The sequence below is a fragment of the Piliocolobus tephrosceles genome, chromosome 15, assembly GCF_002776525.5.
Source record: "Piliocolobus tephrosceles isolate RC106 chromosome 15, ASM277652v3, whole genome shotgun sequence".
Taxonomy (NCBI): domain Eukaryota; kingdom Metazoa; phylum Chordata; class Mammalia; order Primates; family Cercopithecidae; genus Piliocolobus; species Piliocolobus tephrosceles.
In genome coordinates, this window is record NC_045448.1 from 61,820,945 (window position 1) to 61,838,096 (window position 17,152).

Sequence of the window (17,152 nt, forward strand, 5' to 3'; positions counted from 1 at the left end):
AAAAGTCCAAGAAAAGCCAAAACTCTCTAAGAAACACAACAAGGAGAGGTTGGGTTCAGTGGCTCACGCCTGATATCCCAGCACTCTAGGAGGCCGAGGTGGGCAGATCACCTGAGGTCAGGAGTTCAAGACCAGTTTGGCCAGCATGGTGAAACTGTCTCCACCGAAAATACAAAAAAAAAAAAAAAAAATGAGCTGGGAGTGGTGATGCACACGTGTGATCCCAGCTACTTGGGATGCTGAGACAGGAGAATCACTTGAACCCCAGGAAACAGAGGTTGCAGTGAGCCGAGGTCGTCCCACTGCATTCCAGCTTAGGTGACAAAGTAAGACTGTCTCAAAAACAGCGGGGCGGGGAGGGGAGGGGAGGGAAATACGACAGGGAAGTAGCACTTGCTTTCCCAGAGAGCAAGACTTCTTGTAAAATTTCAATAATTAAGGCAATGGGCAAAACAGCACAAAATTAAGCAAACAGAACAGTGTACTATGCCAGAGAGCCCAAACCCATGCACATAAAGACATCTGATTTGGCTCAGTGTAGTGATGAGGCATGAGTCACCTGTAACCAATACTTTTGGAGGCCGAGATGGAAGGATCACTTCAGGTCAGGAGTTCAAGACTAACCTGTGCAACAAAAGTAGTACTACAGAACAAAGAAATGACTGTCTTTGTGACAGTGTTAGGAACACTGGATATCTCTATGAAAAGGAAAATGAATCTTAATCCCTCCCCGAAACTATAAATATAAATGTACTGCAGTTGAATAGATCAAAATATGAAAGGTAAAGCAATGATACTTGTTTCCTGATCAAGGAAGCAAGAAAAAATAAAAGAATTTTTCAAAAAAACAAAAACTTTGGCCGGGCATGGTGGCTCACACCTGTAATCCCAGCACTCTGTGCGGCCGCGGCAGGCAGATCACAAGGTCAGGAGATCGATACCATCCTGGCCAACATGGTGAAACCCCATCTATACTAAAAATACAAAAAGTTAGCTGGGCGTGGTGGCAAGTGTCTGTAGTCTTAGCTACTTAGGAGGCTGAAGCAGGAGAATCGCTTGAACCCAGGAGGCGGAGGTTGCAGTGAGCAAAAAAAAACTTTGTAAGTATCTTCACGGCCTTAGAGCAAAAAATGACTTTTTCAATCAAAAATGAAAACCTTAACCATAAAGAAAAACACTGACAAATTATACAATATGAAGCTTGATGCATAATATTTCTCAAACACAAGAGTGAAAAGCAACATGAGAGTGGAAGATATTGGCAATACATATATCAAACAAAAGACTTCTACCTTAAAAGACTTCTATCTAAAACACATAAGGAACTCCTAAACATCGGCAAGAAAAAAACAATCCAATTTTGCAAATGGGCAAAAGATTTAAACAGGTACTTTGCAAAAAAAAAAAAAAACATCAAAATAAGTAATATGCCTATGAAAAGGTGCTCATTCTCATTAGTCATTACAAATATATAACACGTCAGGTGCAGTGGCTCACACCTATAATCCCAGCACTTTGGAGGCTGAGGCAGCTGGATCACTTTGAGGTCAGCAGTTCGAGACCAAGCTGGCCAACGTAGTGAAACCCCTTCTCTACTAAAAGTACGAAAAATTTAGCCAGGCTTGGTGGCAGGTCCCTGTAATCCCAGCTACTTGGGAAGCTGAAGCAAGAGAATCGCTTGAACCTGGGAGGTGGAGACTGCGGTGAGCCAAGATCACACCACTGCACTACAGCCTGGGCAACAGAGCGAGAGTCCATCTCAAAAACACAACAAAAAGTGTATATATTATATACATACACACACACACACCCTATTGATAAGAAATTCCACTAAATATATATCCAAATTAAATGCACACACATGTGCACCAAAACACACATAAAAGAATGCTGACACCCATATGAACTGTAATAACCTAAATGTCCATCACCAGTAAAATAAACTGGTATATTTTAAAAGATTATTCAACAATAAAAATGAACATACTAGAAATATATGCAATATAAATTTCAGCATTTAAAAAAAGCAACCAGGCATGAAAGAAAGCACAGTATGTGATTCCGACTGCATGGTGAAAATAGACAAAACCAAATTACAATGTTTAGGGATATACGGTTAGGTGATAAACCTTTAAAAAAAAAAAAAAAAAGCAGGAGAATGATCAGCATTAAAGTATGAATTGTGTTTATTTTTAAAGAAGAAGAGACGGAATAGTTAATGGCCGGAAGGACTCATAAGGTAAGCTTCTGGGGAGTTGACAATGTTCTGTTTCTTGGTTTGAGTGATGGTTAAACGAGTATTTGCTTTGATAAATCACTGAGCCACATGTTATCACTTTGTGTACGTTTCTGTATGAATGTTATTTTTCCAATTTTAACAAAAGGTTAAAAAATCCTATTTTATACAAGATACATCGGAGGACACAGGTATATCTTTTATTTTAGAATACACAGACAAAAGTGAGTAAAAATTTCAATAAAAAACACCAAATGAAAAAACTGTAAATACAAGAAAAAATTTTAATACAAAAAAGAGCTACCATTTACTAAGTCCTTAATATTCCCGTTGTGATAAATGAGAAAAGTAAGGCTTATAAAACTAATGAAAACAAGGCCAGGCGCGGTGGCTCAAACCTGTAATCCCAGCACTTTGGGAGGCCGAGACGGGCAGATCACGAGGTCAGGAGATTGAGACCATCCTGGCTAACACGGTGAAACCCTGTCTCTACTAAAAAATACAAAAAAACTAGCCGGGCGAGGTGGCGGGCGCCTGTAGTCCCAGCTACTCCGGAGGCTGAGGCAGGAGAATAGCGTGAACCCGGGAGGCGGAGCTTGCAGTAAGCTGAGATCCGGCCACTGCACTCAGCCTGGGCAACAGAGCAAGACTCCGTCTCAAAAGAAAAAAAAAAAAAACTAATGAAAACAAAATTACATACTATGCAACAGAGGTACAATTCAAACCTAGGATTATATCGTTATAAAAATCAGCATTCTTTAACACTACTATAGATCCCATCATAAAAACCAAATTCCATATGCCATTAATCCTACAGTGTGTCCTTTATCATATTTTACTGTAAGTTTTGAGCTTTTCAGGTTTGCTTCTCCCCACCCCCTGCTTAGTGCTAACGGAATTCTAGCAGCCCTCCTAACCTCTAGGTTAAAACTCTCAAATAGGGAAAAAAAGAAAAAAAAAGTTCCTTGCTCCCTCTAACTGCAGAAAATCAGCATTCTGCATCAAACCTAGTTATGACAAAGTGGCATCATGAAAACTTAATTTCCTATTCTCCTATCTAGTAGACAGATATCAAAAAATATGTAATCCTACCCTAGCTTCTGATATTAAACAGTCTTTGCTAGTATATTTGTAAAAAGCAGTCTTAGGACACTGAGCATTCAGAAATTGTTATTGTGTTCCCCTATATGTTACTTAAGCCCTACAAGCTTGTACCTTTGACTCATATCTCCTACTTAATAATTTGTCTAAAGCATATTTTGTGTGACATTCTTTTGTTAAGCCTCATTTGCACTTCTTTCTCCTCCATAATAAAATAAATCCCTTGTCTCTATTGGATTCTTTATAAATAAAAGGTGTAATCTATGAGATGACAAACTCAGGCAAAGAGCTGAGGGCTGAGGAACGATACTGTAAGCTGAAACCAAATGTAACTCAACAAAAGCAGAATTAACTTTCATTTGGGTCTCAGTGGAGAAACTTGTGTGCCTCTGTGTTCTATTTCTCTAAGCTGTGTTAAATGTTAGTAAGCTGTATTTGCAAAGTAAGAAAACTACATAAAGATCTTCATTGTTTTCTTGTGGGTGCAGCTGTTATTAAAGAACGATCCATATAATAGGTGGAATAATATTTGTGCAAACTGAGATATCTCCTAAAACTCAGAGCTAGTTAAGAATTGCTGAAGTTCTAGTTAAGAATCTGTTACAGTTTTTGAGATTGAAATAAATGTATTGATGTTATTATCAGATTTGAACCTTAATCTGATAAGGTAAGAATTTCCTTTCTTTGTTGATAATTCAAACTCAGAGCAGAGTGAGTTTTCCTGAGATGCAATTTCAGGATTCTAGATTCAGGTTCTAAAAAATAACTCACCGTCAGACGCGGTGGCTAACACCTGTAATCCCAGCATTCTGGGAGGCTGAGGTGGAGGCATCACAAGGTCAAGAGATCGAGACCATCCTGGCCAACATGGTGAAACCCCATCTCTACTAAAAATACAAAAATTAGCTGGACGTGGTGGTGCGTGCCTGTAGTCCCAGCTACTCAGGAAGCTGAGGCAGGAGAATTGCTTGAACCCAGGAGGCGGAGGCTGCGGTAAGCAGAGATCATGCCACTGCTCCAGCCTGGCAACAGAGCAAGACTCTTTCTCAAAAAATAACAAAAAAAAAAAAACACCATCTGACAAAGTTACCTTTCCTCAGTAAGAGTGAGGAAATCAGCCAGGTGCAGCGGCACACACCTGTAATCCCAGCACTTTAGGAGGCCGAGGCAGGCAGATCGTCTGAGCCCAGGAGTTCAAGACCAGCCTGGGAAACATGGTGAAACACTGTCTCTACCAAAAACACAAAAATTAGCCAGTCTCAAAATAAATATACAGATTTTTTTTTAAGTGAAGAGGAAATCATCCTAGAAAATAAACAGAACGGGATCATTTCCTGAATCCCAGGAAATACTACAAACATGTTCTCTTCTGAATGTATAATTTACTATAATAAACTGAGAAAAAGAGGTATTCAGTAATGTCAGCCCTTATCTGTCTTGCCATAAAAGTTATTTATGAGTTATTTTCTTTTCTTTACAAAGGATTGCCCTAAAATCTAATACTATTTTTTTTATTGCTAAATATAGTTCTACTCCTTCCTGTGAAATTCAGAGATTCCCAAATAGACACCTCACCCTATTGAAGCCAAAACACCATGGCTAAACAAGTTGCCCACTTCGCAAGAAAAGGAATGAACATATAAAAATGATCAGGGTTTATACAATGACCCACTAGAGGAAATTACTATGAAATAAATAAAGCACAACTTCTGTAGTAAGCTTGATTACAAAAAGAACTCTAAACTGTTAATGTACACGAAAATATTAACTATATGAAAATTAGCTTGCAGAGAGTCAATCTAAAATATTTTTATAAGGATAAGATGCCAATTAAAGCTTAACTCCATTGAGTTATTATTCTCAGAAAATTAACAAACACAGATTATATAGTATTATAGTACTATGGTGTTCAAAAAATACATTATTAATTTAAATAGTACAACTTTGTTTTGATGGCCTCAGGAGAGTTGTAAGATAAAGAAAACTATGCAGATTGTCAACAGTCCACCAATTAGCAGTCATAAAAGAGCTGAAGAGAAAGACAAAATAGAATCTAAGCCTAAACCTTGCTATTTAGTAAAGGGTAACTATACAGGTTGGGCAACAGTGTAACCCAATCTCTACAAAAACAATTTTTAATTTAGCCAGGCATGGTGACATGCACCTTTAGTCACAGGTACTTGGGAGGCTGACATGGGAGGTTTGCTTGAGCCTGGGAGGTTAACACTGCAGTGAGCTGCTATTATGCTACTGCACAGCAGACCTCTCTCTCAAAACAAAAACAAAACCAAAACAGGCCGGGTGCAGTGGCTCAAGCCTGTAATCCCAGCACTTTGAGAGGCCGAGGTAGGCAGATCATGGGAGGACAGGATTTTGAGACCAGCCTGGACAACATGGTGAAACCCCGTGTCTACTAAAAACACAAAAATTAGCCGGGTGTGGTATCATGCACTAGTTATCCCAGCCACTAGGGAGGCTGAGGTGGCCAATCGCTTGAACTCGGGAGGTGGATGCTGCAGTGAGCCAAGATGGTGCCACTGCACTCTAGCCTGGGTGACAGAGTGAGACTCTGTCTCAAAAAAACAGATAAAATAAGGAAAAAAAAAACTCTGTAAACAGTAACTTATAAAGATATAGTAATAAACTCTTTAACAAGCCTTCCATACTAGACTGTTAACCAAAAATTAGTACAAATAAATTCAAGAAACAGTTTAATTCAGGTTTATGTAATATTCCTGATTAAGTAAACCCTTTGATAATTTGGTGTTTCAAAATTATATGCCCTCTCCAAAATTACCACAGTGTAAAATAAAAATGTTATCACAGCATTTCACTTAACTAAATTGAGATATTTTCTCTCAGAGAATGCCAAAGTACATAAAACTTCCTATCAAACAAGTAAGTTCAATCAGAGTAACAGGATCACTTAAGTATTTAATAACAGCCGAAGTTAGTAAAAGCTACCAGTTACTACACATTTTATATGTCAAGTGCTACATTTTGAGCTTAAAATCTTTCTTTCTCATTTTAAACCTCACAACAATCCTCTAAGGTAGATGGATACCATCATCATTCCCGCTTTGCAAATGAAAAAAATTAAGGCTTAGATCACACACAGTGGCTCACGTATGTAATCCCAGCACTTTGGGAGGCTGAGGTGGGAGGATCACCGGAGGTCAGGAGTTTGAGACCAGCCTAGACAACATGGTGAAACCCAATCTCTATTAAAAATATAAAAATTAACCAGGCATGGTGGCATGCACCTGTAGTCCCAGCTATTCAGGAGGCTGAAGCAGGAGAATCACTTAAATCCGGGGGACGGAGGTTGCAAGGAGCCAGATCATGCCACCGCACTCCAGCCTGGGCAACAGAGCCAGACTCCGTCTAAAAAAAGGTAGGGCGCGGGAGCTGATGCCTGTAATCCCAGCACTTTGGGAGGCCGAGGTGGGCAGATTACGATGTCAGCAGATCGAGACCATCCTGGCTAATACAGGGAAACCTTGTCTCTACTAAAAAAATAAATACAAAAAATTAGCCAGGTGTGGTGGTGGGTGCCTGTAGTCCCAGCTACTCGGGAGGCTGAGGCAGAAGAATGGCATGAACCCGGGAGGCAGAGCTTGCAGTGAGCCAAGATCACACCACCGCACTCCGGCCTGGGCAACAGAGCAAGACTCCGTCTTAAAAAAAAAAAAAAAAAAAAAAAGCTACATTATTAACCTACATGCTATATACTACTACCGTATGTAATAGTTTCAACCTATCAGAATGCAGGGAATTTTTTAACTAAAAATGACCTTGACAATAATCATTTATTACCAATTTTAGTAATGTCAGTGTTGTTTCCAATGTACAACATCACTGCAAAGCACATAGCATTGGAAGCAATGCAACAAAATGTTTGGTTGAGTACCTTATCACTCAGTATTTTTATTTTATAGATAATTTAAATATCTGATATTAGCTATTAATTAAGGTAATTCCATTACACAAGATTTCAGGGTTTGGTAAAGGTACACTGAACTTTTGCTTTACCAATTTTTTAAATGACGACCAGAATAGGTTATTAAAGGATGAATTTTAATATACAGGTATTTAAATATCTTTCTTTCCAGGTCAGGCGTGGTGGCTCATGCCTGTAATCCCAGAACTTTGGGAGGCCAAGGTGGGTGGATCATGAGGTCAGGAGTTTGAGACCAGCCTGGCCAACATGTACTAAAAATACAAAAATTAGCCAGGCATGGTACCTCATGCCTATAGTCCTAGCTACTCGGGAGGCTGAGGAAGAAGAATCGCTTGAACACAGGAGGCAGAGGGTGCAGTGAGCTGAGACTGCACCACTGCACTCCAGCCTGGGGGACAGAGCAAGGCTCTGTCTGGAAAAAAAATAAAAGTTTCTTTCTTTCCATATCCACTGTGCTTCACAGTAAACTGATATTCACAGGATGCAGAAGAATTACCTTATTTTCAAAGGCAAGAAGAAATGTTACATCTTCATGTATAATATAGAGAGAATTCAGGCATACTACAATAGTAACCTAGGCAAGCATAATTTAAGGTAACCAATAAACTAAAAAGTCAAATATTCCCCAGGACAGAATCCCAGGCAGAGCAAGTTTAAAATGGCCTGGGCAACATGGTGAAACTCTGTCTCTAAAAAAAAGTACAAAAATTCAGCCAGGCATGGTAGTGCACACCTCTAGTCCCAGCTACTCAGGAGGGTGAGGTGGGAGGATCACCTGAGCCCAGGAGGTAGAAGCTGCAGCCTAGGCAACAGAGTGAGACCCTCTCTCAAAACAAAACAAAACAAAAAGTTAAAAAATAAAAAAGCAAAAGTTTTGTGCACCGTCACCTATCTATTTTAGATTAAATAGATAATTATAGCCATGACTCCTTTTAGCTTTAAAACAGTAACTTTAAATTTTATTCAAACTCTAATAATAAAGACTTAATAATAAAGACTGTTAAAATGTTTCTATACTCATTTTGTCAAAACCAAAAAAAAAAATTATACATGCAAATCATTCAAAACCTTTTCAGAGCATAAAATTCATGTTACTGATATGCTAGACATTGCTCTCAAATTAAGATCAATTCAAAACAATACTTACATTAGACACAACTGTAATAAACGCATGTGCTATAAGAAATGGCAAAGTTTCAGGAGTTCCATATTCAAAGCAATCCTTCATGAGAGAAAGGCCATTTTTCCCACAAAACAAACATACATAACGAAGCAAATGCAATGGTACTTCTACATCCTGGGAAAATAAAATATGTCATTATTTGAAAACGCACGAATAATTATTATCTTATTAGCAATACTGGAAAGATACCGATGAGAAACTCAAAAGACATACATAAATAATAAAACATATGGATGAAGCTTTGTTAAAAAAAAAAAGAAAAATATTTTCCATAAAAGAATAAAAAAGGTAAACACTTACATTCATATCACAGAATGCCCCTAATATGTTACTTTCTTGAGTTGATATATCCTAATTTTAAAAAAAAAGCAAATAAAATTAGGTTACAACTACTAATCTTTAAAAAATACAATTCTGTAAGACTGATTTTATAAAAACTGAATAAACAGACTATTTTGCAATTACTCCTGATAAACAGTGATACTCCTAACTGAAGCTAGTATTATTCAGTTCTAAGGTATATTTTAGTCCTCCTTTAAATAGAAACCATTCCACAGTACATACTACGCACTATTTTGCCTTACTAAACATTAAGTAATCTTGCCTTAAAAACATAAATGTTTAAAATCTCAGCACTTTCGGAGGCTGATGTGGGTGGATCACCTGAAGTCAAGAGTTCGAGATCAGCCTGACCAACATGGTAAAACCCTGTCTCTACTAAAACTAAAAAAATTGCCAGTGTGGTGGCAGGCACCTGTAATACTCAGGAGACTGAGGCACAAGAATGGCTTGAACCTGGGAGGCAGAGGTTGCAGTGAGCTGAAATCACGCCATTGCACTCCAGCCTGGGTGACAGAGCAAAACTGTCTCCAAAACAAACAAACAAAAAAAAAGTTTAAAATAAAACTAAAGGTAATTCTGATAAAAATACATTATAGTTAAGTGGTTTCTGAGTTTTGGAAAGTTTCTCAACAAACTTTTTCATAGTTTTTGAAACTGTGCTCTGGAATTCCCTAGAGGTAACACTGAAGAGTTACACAATGTGCTTTCCATGCATAAGATTTTAACTGCCTAAAAGCAAAGTTATCCATTGTTGGTGAGTATAAGTTCGTATGAACTTTTTGGAAGGCAATTTGGCAATATTCATCAATATTTAAAACATACATTGCCTTTAACCCAGTAATTCTAGCTTTTTGTCCTAACGAACTAATCACAGTAGTACTGGAAAATAAATGCATAACAATGCTCATTAACCCATAATTAGTAACAACTGACATCCATCAATTTGATGGTGGCATAACTATTCCAGCTAATTTTTTTTTTTTTTTTTTTTTTGAGACACAGTCTCGCACTGTCGCCCAGGCTCAAGTGCAGTACTGAGATCTCAGATCACTGCAACCTCCACCTCCCAGGTTCACGCCACTCTCCTGCCTCAGCCTCCAGAATAGGTGGGACTACAGGTGCCCACCACCATGCCCCGCTAATTTTTTGTATTTTTGGTGGAGACGAGGGTTTCACCATGTTAGCCAGGATGGTCTCGATCTCCTGACTTCGTTCGTGATCTGCCCACCTCGGCCTCCCAAATTGCTGGGATTACAGGCATGAGACACCTCACCTAGCCCTAAATCTTAACAATAAGGTGAAACAGGCATGAGGGATCTTTGGGGGATGATGGAAATACTCTAAAATCAGAATGTGATGATGGTTGCACAACTCTGTAAATCTACTGAAAATAAACTGTATAATCAAGTGATTTTTACAGTTACACCTTTAAAAGGCTGTCTGAAAATAAGGCAAAATCTTATGTACAGACAAAATACCTATGTTATATTTCTGAAAGAAGAAAATTTATGATGATCTGATCTTCATAATTTTTACATTTGGAAATATCTGAACTTATGTGTTTTTTAGAGAAGAGAATGAAGAGAAAAGACAAGCTCAAAGGCCTTTCAAAGTCTGTATTTTGTATATTCTGTATTTAATTTTTCACACAGAGGCCAGGCATGGCGGCTTATGCATGTAATCCCAGCATTTTTGGAGGCCGAGGTGGGCAGATCACTTGAGATCAGGAGTTCTAGACCAGTCTGGCCAACATACTGAAACCTTGTCTCTACTAAAAATAGAAAAATTATCCAGATGTGGTGGTAGGCACCTGTAATCCCAGCTACTTGGGAGGCTGAGGAAGGAGAACTGCTTGAACCCAGGAGGCAGAGGTTGCAGTGAGCCGCAATCACACCACTGCACTCCAGTCTGGGAGACAAAATGAGGCTCCATCTCAAAAAAAAAAAAAAGGCCAGGCACGGTGGCTCACGCCTGTAATAACAGCACTTTGGGAGGCCGAGGCAGGCGGATCATGATGTCAGGAGATCGAGACCATCCTGGCTAACACGGTGAAACCCCGTCTCTGCTAAAAATACAAAAAAATAGCTGGGCGTGGTGGTGAGCACCTGTAGTCCCAGCTACTCGAGAGGCTGAGACAGGAGAATGGCACGAACCTGGGAGGTGGAGCTTGCAGTGAGCCGAGATTGCGCCACCGCACTCCAGCCTGGGCGATGAGCAAGACTCCATCTCAAAAAAAAAAAAATCACACTGAAAAGACTGCTTTTGGCCAGGCCCGGTGGCTCACATTTAGAATCCCAGCATTCTGGGAGGCTGAGGCCAGCGAATCACTTGAGGTCAGGAGTTCAAGACCAGCCTGGCCAATATGGTGAAACCGCGTCTCTACTAAAAATAGAAAAACTGGCTGTGTGCAATGGCTCACACCTGTAATCCCAGCACTTTGGGAGGCCAAGGTGGGCGGATCACGAGGTCAGGAGATTGAGACCATCCTGGCCAACATGGTAAAACCCCGTCTCTATTAAAAACACAAAAATTAGCTGGGCGTGGTGGCGCACACCTATAGTCCCAGTTCCTCAGGAGGCTGAGGCAGTGGAACTGCTTGAACCCGGGAGGCAGAGAATGCAGTGAGCTGAGATCGCGTCACTGAACTCCAGCCTGGGCAACAGAGCAAGCCTCCGTCTCAAAAAAAAAAAAAAAAATAGAAAAGAAAAACCAACCAGGGGTGGTGGCGCACACCTGTAATCTCAGCACTTTGGGAAGCTGAGGTGGGAGGACTGCTTGAACCCAAGAGTTCAAGACTAGCCTGGTACACATGGGCGAGACTCAGTCTCTATTAAAAATTTTTAAATATTAGCCAGCCATGGTGGTGCATATCTGTCCTCCCAGATACTCAGGAGGCTGAGATGGGAGGATTGCATGAACTTGGGAGGTCTAGGCTGCAATGAGCCATGTTCATGCCACAGAGGAGAGAGGTGGGGGAGAACAGAAAGAGAGGGAGGAGAGGGAGAGAAGGGGGGAGAAAGGGGGAGGGAGGAGGGGAAAGTGGGGGAAGGAGGGGAAAGTGGGGGAAGGAGGGGAAAGTGGGGGAAGGAGAAAGGGGAGGGAGAAAGGGGAGGGAGGGAGAAAATACTGCTTTTATGATCAGAAAGCTAGCTAGAAATTTTCATCTGAAAAAAGCTACCAAAGAAACCCATTCATTGCCATCACCTATTTTAGATATTTAAGTTACACTACTGAAATGAAGTCTGAAAACCATCGACTGAAAGCAATCATACAGAACTCAGAACATTTCAAAATAAACAAAAAATGCCCTTAGAGAAATCAATTCTCAAAGTAAGTGTACTAAACTTCCTAAATCCACTCCTAGCTATGACAACCGGGGCCAGAGGCGAAGCTTTATGTTAGTCTCAACAAACTTTTTCATGGTCTTCAAAAAGTCCAGAATTTACGACCTCCTGTGGTACTGTTAAATACAGAATCATGGACCAGGTGAACGATGCTATAATCTTAAGAGTCAAGATTTCTAGTGCTTAACATGGACACAGTTAAAAAATCTCCTAGTGGTCGGCGCAGTGGCTCACGCTTATAATCCCAGCACTTTGAGAGGACTAGGCAGGTGGATCACGAGGTCAGGAGTTCAAGACCAGCCTAACATGGTCTCTACTAAAACTAAAAAAATTAGCAGGGTGTGGCGGCGTGCACCTGTAATCCCAGCTACTCAGGAGGCTGAAGCAGGAGAATCACTTGAATCTTGGGAGGTGGAGGTTGCAGCGAGCCGGTATCATGCCACCACACTCCAGTCTGGGCGACAGGATCAAAACTCTCTTTCAAAAAAAAAAAAATCTAACAGAGTTCTGTCCTGATATGCAGCGTTACTCAGGTTTGATTACATCTATTTTGGTGATTCAGGGGAACTGTTTTACCACTCTATTTCTAATCTGAATACATAAAGCTAGCATCCTAAAATATTGTTATAATCGCATTTTTAAGTAGTATATAAAAAATTAACACAGATCTATAGGTTAAAAATACACTAACACTAGGAAGTCTCATTAAAAGATGAATTAACGGCCCTGGGCGCAGTGGCTCACGACTGTAATCTCAGCACTTTGGAAGGCTGAAGCAGGCGGATCACGAGGTCAGGAGGTGGAGACCACCCTGCCCAACATAGTGAAACCCCGTCTCTACTAAAAATACAAAAAAACTAGCCAGGCATGGTGGCAAGCACCTGTAATCCCAGCTACTTGGGAGGCTGAGGCAAGTGAATTGCTTGTACCTGGGAGGCGGAGGCTGCAGTGAGCTGAGATCACGCCACTGCACTCCAGCCTCAGCGACAGTGCAAGACTCTGTCTCCCAAAAAAAAAAGGCAGTATTTTTCAAAAGTTCTTATTTTAGGTAATCCCTGAGAAAGGCCTTAATAAACTTATCAATGATTTTTAAAGTCTTGGGTTTTTTTCCTCAGACACCTCCCATTTACTACATGAGTTGATCCCATCCTATTTATAGCAGAGAAATTTGGTTATTTTATTTTTATTTATTTATTTATTTTTGAGACGGAGTCTCTCTCTATCGCCCAGGCTGGAGTGCAATGGCCAGATCTCAGTTCACTGCAAACTCCGCCTCCCAGGGTTACGCCATTCTCCTGCCTCAGCCTCCCGAGTAGCTGTGACTACAGGCACGCACCACCTGCCTGGCTAGTTTTTTGTATTTTTTAGTAGAGACAGGGTTTCACCGTGTTAGCTAGAATGGTCTCGATCTCCTGACCTCGTGATCCACCCGCCTTGGCCTCCCAAAGTGCTGGGATTACAGGCTTGAGCCACCACACCCGGACTATTTGGTTATTTTAAAAGAGAAAACAGAGAGAAATAAAAGAGTAACTATAGAGGAAAGGCAAATCTATGTAAATTAAGCAAATGTTGCTCCATGATCAAACCACGAAGAAATCAATGTCTCAAATAAAATTTTCACTGAAAAGGCAGTCAGTGATGTTGGAATTAGTAGTGATAATTGTACAACGTTGGAATTATTCTAAAAGATACTAAACTGGCTGGTCGTGGTGGCTCATGCTCATAATCCCAGCACTTTGGGAGGCTGAGGCAGGAGGACTGCCCAAAGCCAGGAGTTCGAAACCAGCCGAGGCAACAGAGTGAGACCTGTCTCCTCAAAAAAATTAAAAAACTAGCTAGGCATAGAGGCATGCACCTGCACTCCCAGCTACTTAGGATACTGAAGTTGAAGGATTACTTAAGCCCAGGAATTCAAGGCTACAGTGAATCGTAATTGTGCCATTGTACTCCTCCAGCCTGGGTGACAGAGGAAGACCCTGATTCAAAAATTTAAAAATAAGGCCAGGTGCGGTAGCTCACGCCTGTAATTCCAGCACTTTGGGAGGCCAAGGCTGGCGGGTCACAAGGTCAAGAGATCGAGACCATCCTGGCCAACTTGGTGAAACCCCACCTCTACTAAAAATACAAAAATCAGCTGGGCGTTGTGGTGCGCGCCTGTAGTCCCAGCTACTTGGGAAGGTAAGGCAGGAGTATTGCTTGAACCCAGGAGGCAGAGGTTGCAGTTAGCTGAGATTGTGCCATTGCACTCTAGCCTAGCGACCGAGCAAGACTCCATCTCAAAAAAAAAAAAAAAAAAAAAAAATTAAAAAATAAAAGCCTCATGTATATAATCTGTCTGATTATACCAGATGTATATTTAACATAAATGCAGTGGTTTCTCTCCTTTCTACCTTTTTTTTTTTTTTTTTTTTTTTTGGTGACGGAGTCTCGCTCTGTCACTGGGGCTGGAGTGCAGTGGCCGGATCTCAGCTCACTGCAAGCTCCGCCTCCCGGGTTCCTGCCATTCTCCTGCATCAGCCTCCGGAGTAGCTGGGACCACAGGTGCCTCCACCACGCCCGGCTAGTTTTTTGTATTTTTCAGTAGAGACGGGGTTTCACCATATTAGCCAGGATGGTCTCGATCTCCTGACCTTGTGATCCGCCCGTCTCGGCCTCCCAAAGTGCTGCAATTACAGGCTTGAGCCACCGCGCGTGGCCTCCTTTCTACTTTTTTAAAGATAGGGTCCCACTCTGTCATGCAGAGGCATGATCATAGCTCACTGCAGCCTTAAACTCCTGGCTCAAGTGATCCTTTTGCCTCAGCCTCCCAAGTAGCTGGGAATACAGGCATGGACCACTATGCCCAGTTAATTTTTTTTCTCTTCTTTTGTAGAGATGAGCTCTTGCTACGTTGCCCAGCCTAGACTTGAACTCCCGGCTTCAAGTAGTCCTCTTGCCTTGGCTTCCAAAAATGCTGGGATTACAAGTGTGAGCCACTGTACCTGGCCCTTTCTATCATTTTCATAATCTTTTTCCCTATTCTTAGAAAAAAACTTACACTAGGGCAATATCTCATTTCACAGAATTACACATAATTATTCAGGATAAAGAATGCAACTAGCATGGCAAGGCACCGTGGCTCATGTCTGTAATCCCAGCACTTTGGAGGCCAAGGCAGGAGGATCACCTGAGGCCAAGAGTTCGAGACCAGCCTGGTCTCGATAAACCCCATAAACACACATAAACCCCATCTCTTAAAGTAATAATAATAAAATAAATATAAACTTAGCCAGGCACTGTGGTGAGTGCCTAGTGTCCAAGTTACTCAGGAGGCTGAGGTGGGTGGATCATTTGAGCCCAGGAATTCAAGGTTACGATGACCTATGATCACACCACCGCACTCCAGCCTGGGAGACACAGCAAGACCCTGTCTCTTAAGGGGGGAAAAAAAACTAGGCCGTTCCCCCTTTTTATTCTGAATTAATATTACTTATATCCAACTACTGAACCTTTCCCAATATTATCGGCTTTGATGAAGACAATAGGAAAGAGAGGAAGGAAGAGACAGAAGGAGGGGCTCCAAGTTTCCATATTATTTAGAATACAGTAATTAGTTCAAAATGATTTAGAAGTAGTGCAATAGAGTAAGACCCGGATTCTAGGACTCTTCTCAGCAATATGCCCGATCATATCTTTTAGCCTCTGTAGGCCAGTTGCTTCTTCTATAAAATAAAAGTGTTGAGTAGGTTTCTAAAGACACAGCTATCAAAATACTAACAGATGAGTTTGGAATCTTGTCCTCCCAAGAATTTTGGCCAAGTTGTGCCTTTTTAAAAAATATTAACTACAAATAAAAATCAAAGGCTTCAGAAAGGACAGCACAGCAGTACAAAAAAGAGACTGGATGGACTATTTCCTCAAAGAAAAGTGGGATAAAAATCTCTAGTAAGCTTTATTACATTTAATTTGCTTTAAAATTGTGTGTATATACACACAAATTTATACACATATATAATTTTATAACATGTATGCTACCAAGTGTTTGATCTAGGACCATATGAAACAGTTGACCCAACTTACCACATTTAATTAAATCGCCACTAGGACAGAAACTAGAAATTTTAGAGCACTTGTAACAGATCATTATTAACATAATAGAAACCTGGGAAACAACTACTATGAAAAGAAAATTTTAAAAGCACATATCTAATATATTATAGAATTTGGTATAAGGAGGTTACTCCTTTACTATATCTATGGGTATTTTTTGTTAGAATTTTCCTCAAAGACCTCACAAAACCATTGCTTTCAACCAAGTAGTAACATAAAACACTCAAGAAGAGTAATAACAAAGCACTTTAAAACAAAGTACAGGAGTGTAACTATGCCTACATTTAGAGATTACCATTTTTGAAAATAAGAAAGAACACTGATAATCAAGTTTATTTTAGAAGCAGCAGATTCAGTATTGCTTATAGTTCTGTATCATTAAGAAATTTTTAATTGAAAAAAATTTCTGTGAATTTCACATATCTAAGTCCCTAATGAAAACTATTTTCAGCATCTTTCAATTACCAAGTTAAGATACTAAAGCACCATGTAGATGGTGTTTATGTAGATTAAATGTTTCAAGTTTGCCTGATGGGACTCTCTTTTGTTGAAAAAAGACTGAGATGACTTTTTCAGAATATTTAATATATTTATATCATGTAAGAGATTAATAGTTTCTATACTGAATGATCATAGGCTAAGATTTTTAGAAGACAGAGCACAATCTGATTTTAAATACTCTTTCTTTCCCCCCTACCTAGAGCAGGAGTGAATGAAAGTTTATCAAAAAGCTTTAGAGGCCAGGCGCTGTGACTCACGCCTGTAATCCCAGCACTTTGGGAGGCCAAGGTGGGCGGATCATGAGGCCAGGAGATCGAGACCATCCTGGCTAAAAGGGTGAAACCCCATCTCTACTAAAAAATACAAAGAAAAAAATTAGCCAGGCGTGGTGGCAG

General features: G+C 40.3%; 1 protein-coding gene across 4 annotated transcripts in view; it reads right to left on the reverse strand.

Annotated features, from left to right (window-relative positions):
- USP34 (ubiquitin specific peptidase 34) overlaps positions 1 to 17,152 on the reverse strand; it is a 291,540-nt gene that overhangs the window by 200,207 nt on the left and 74,181 nt on the right. For all 4 annotated transcript variants that reach the window (XR_002734953.2, XM_023228313.2, XM_023228311.2 and 1 more), the window contains exons 4-5: positions 8,782 to 8,832; positions 8,446 to 8,595 (exon numbers count right to left, since the gene is read on the reverse strand). Coding sequence is in view for 3 of the 4 variants with exons in the window: in XM_023228313.2 (XP_023084081.1) it covers positions 8,446 to 8,595; positions 8,782 to 8,832 (201 nt within the window). In the remaining variant the exon portion in view is untranslated. The remainder of the gene's footprint in view (positions 1 to 8,445; positions 8,596 to 8,781; positions 8,833 to 17,152) is intronic.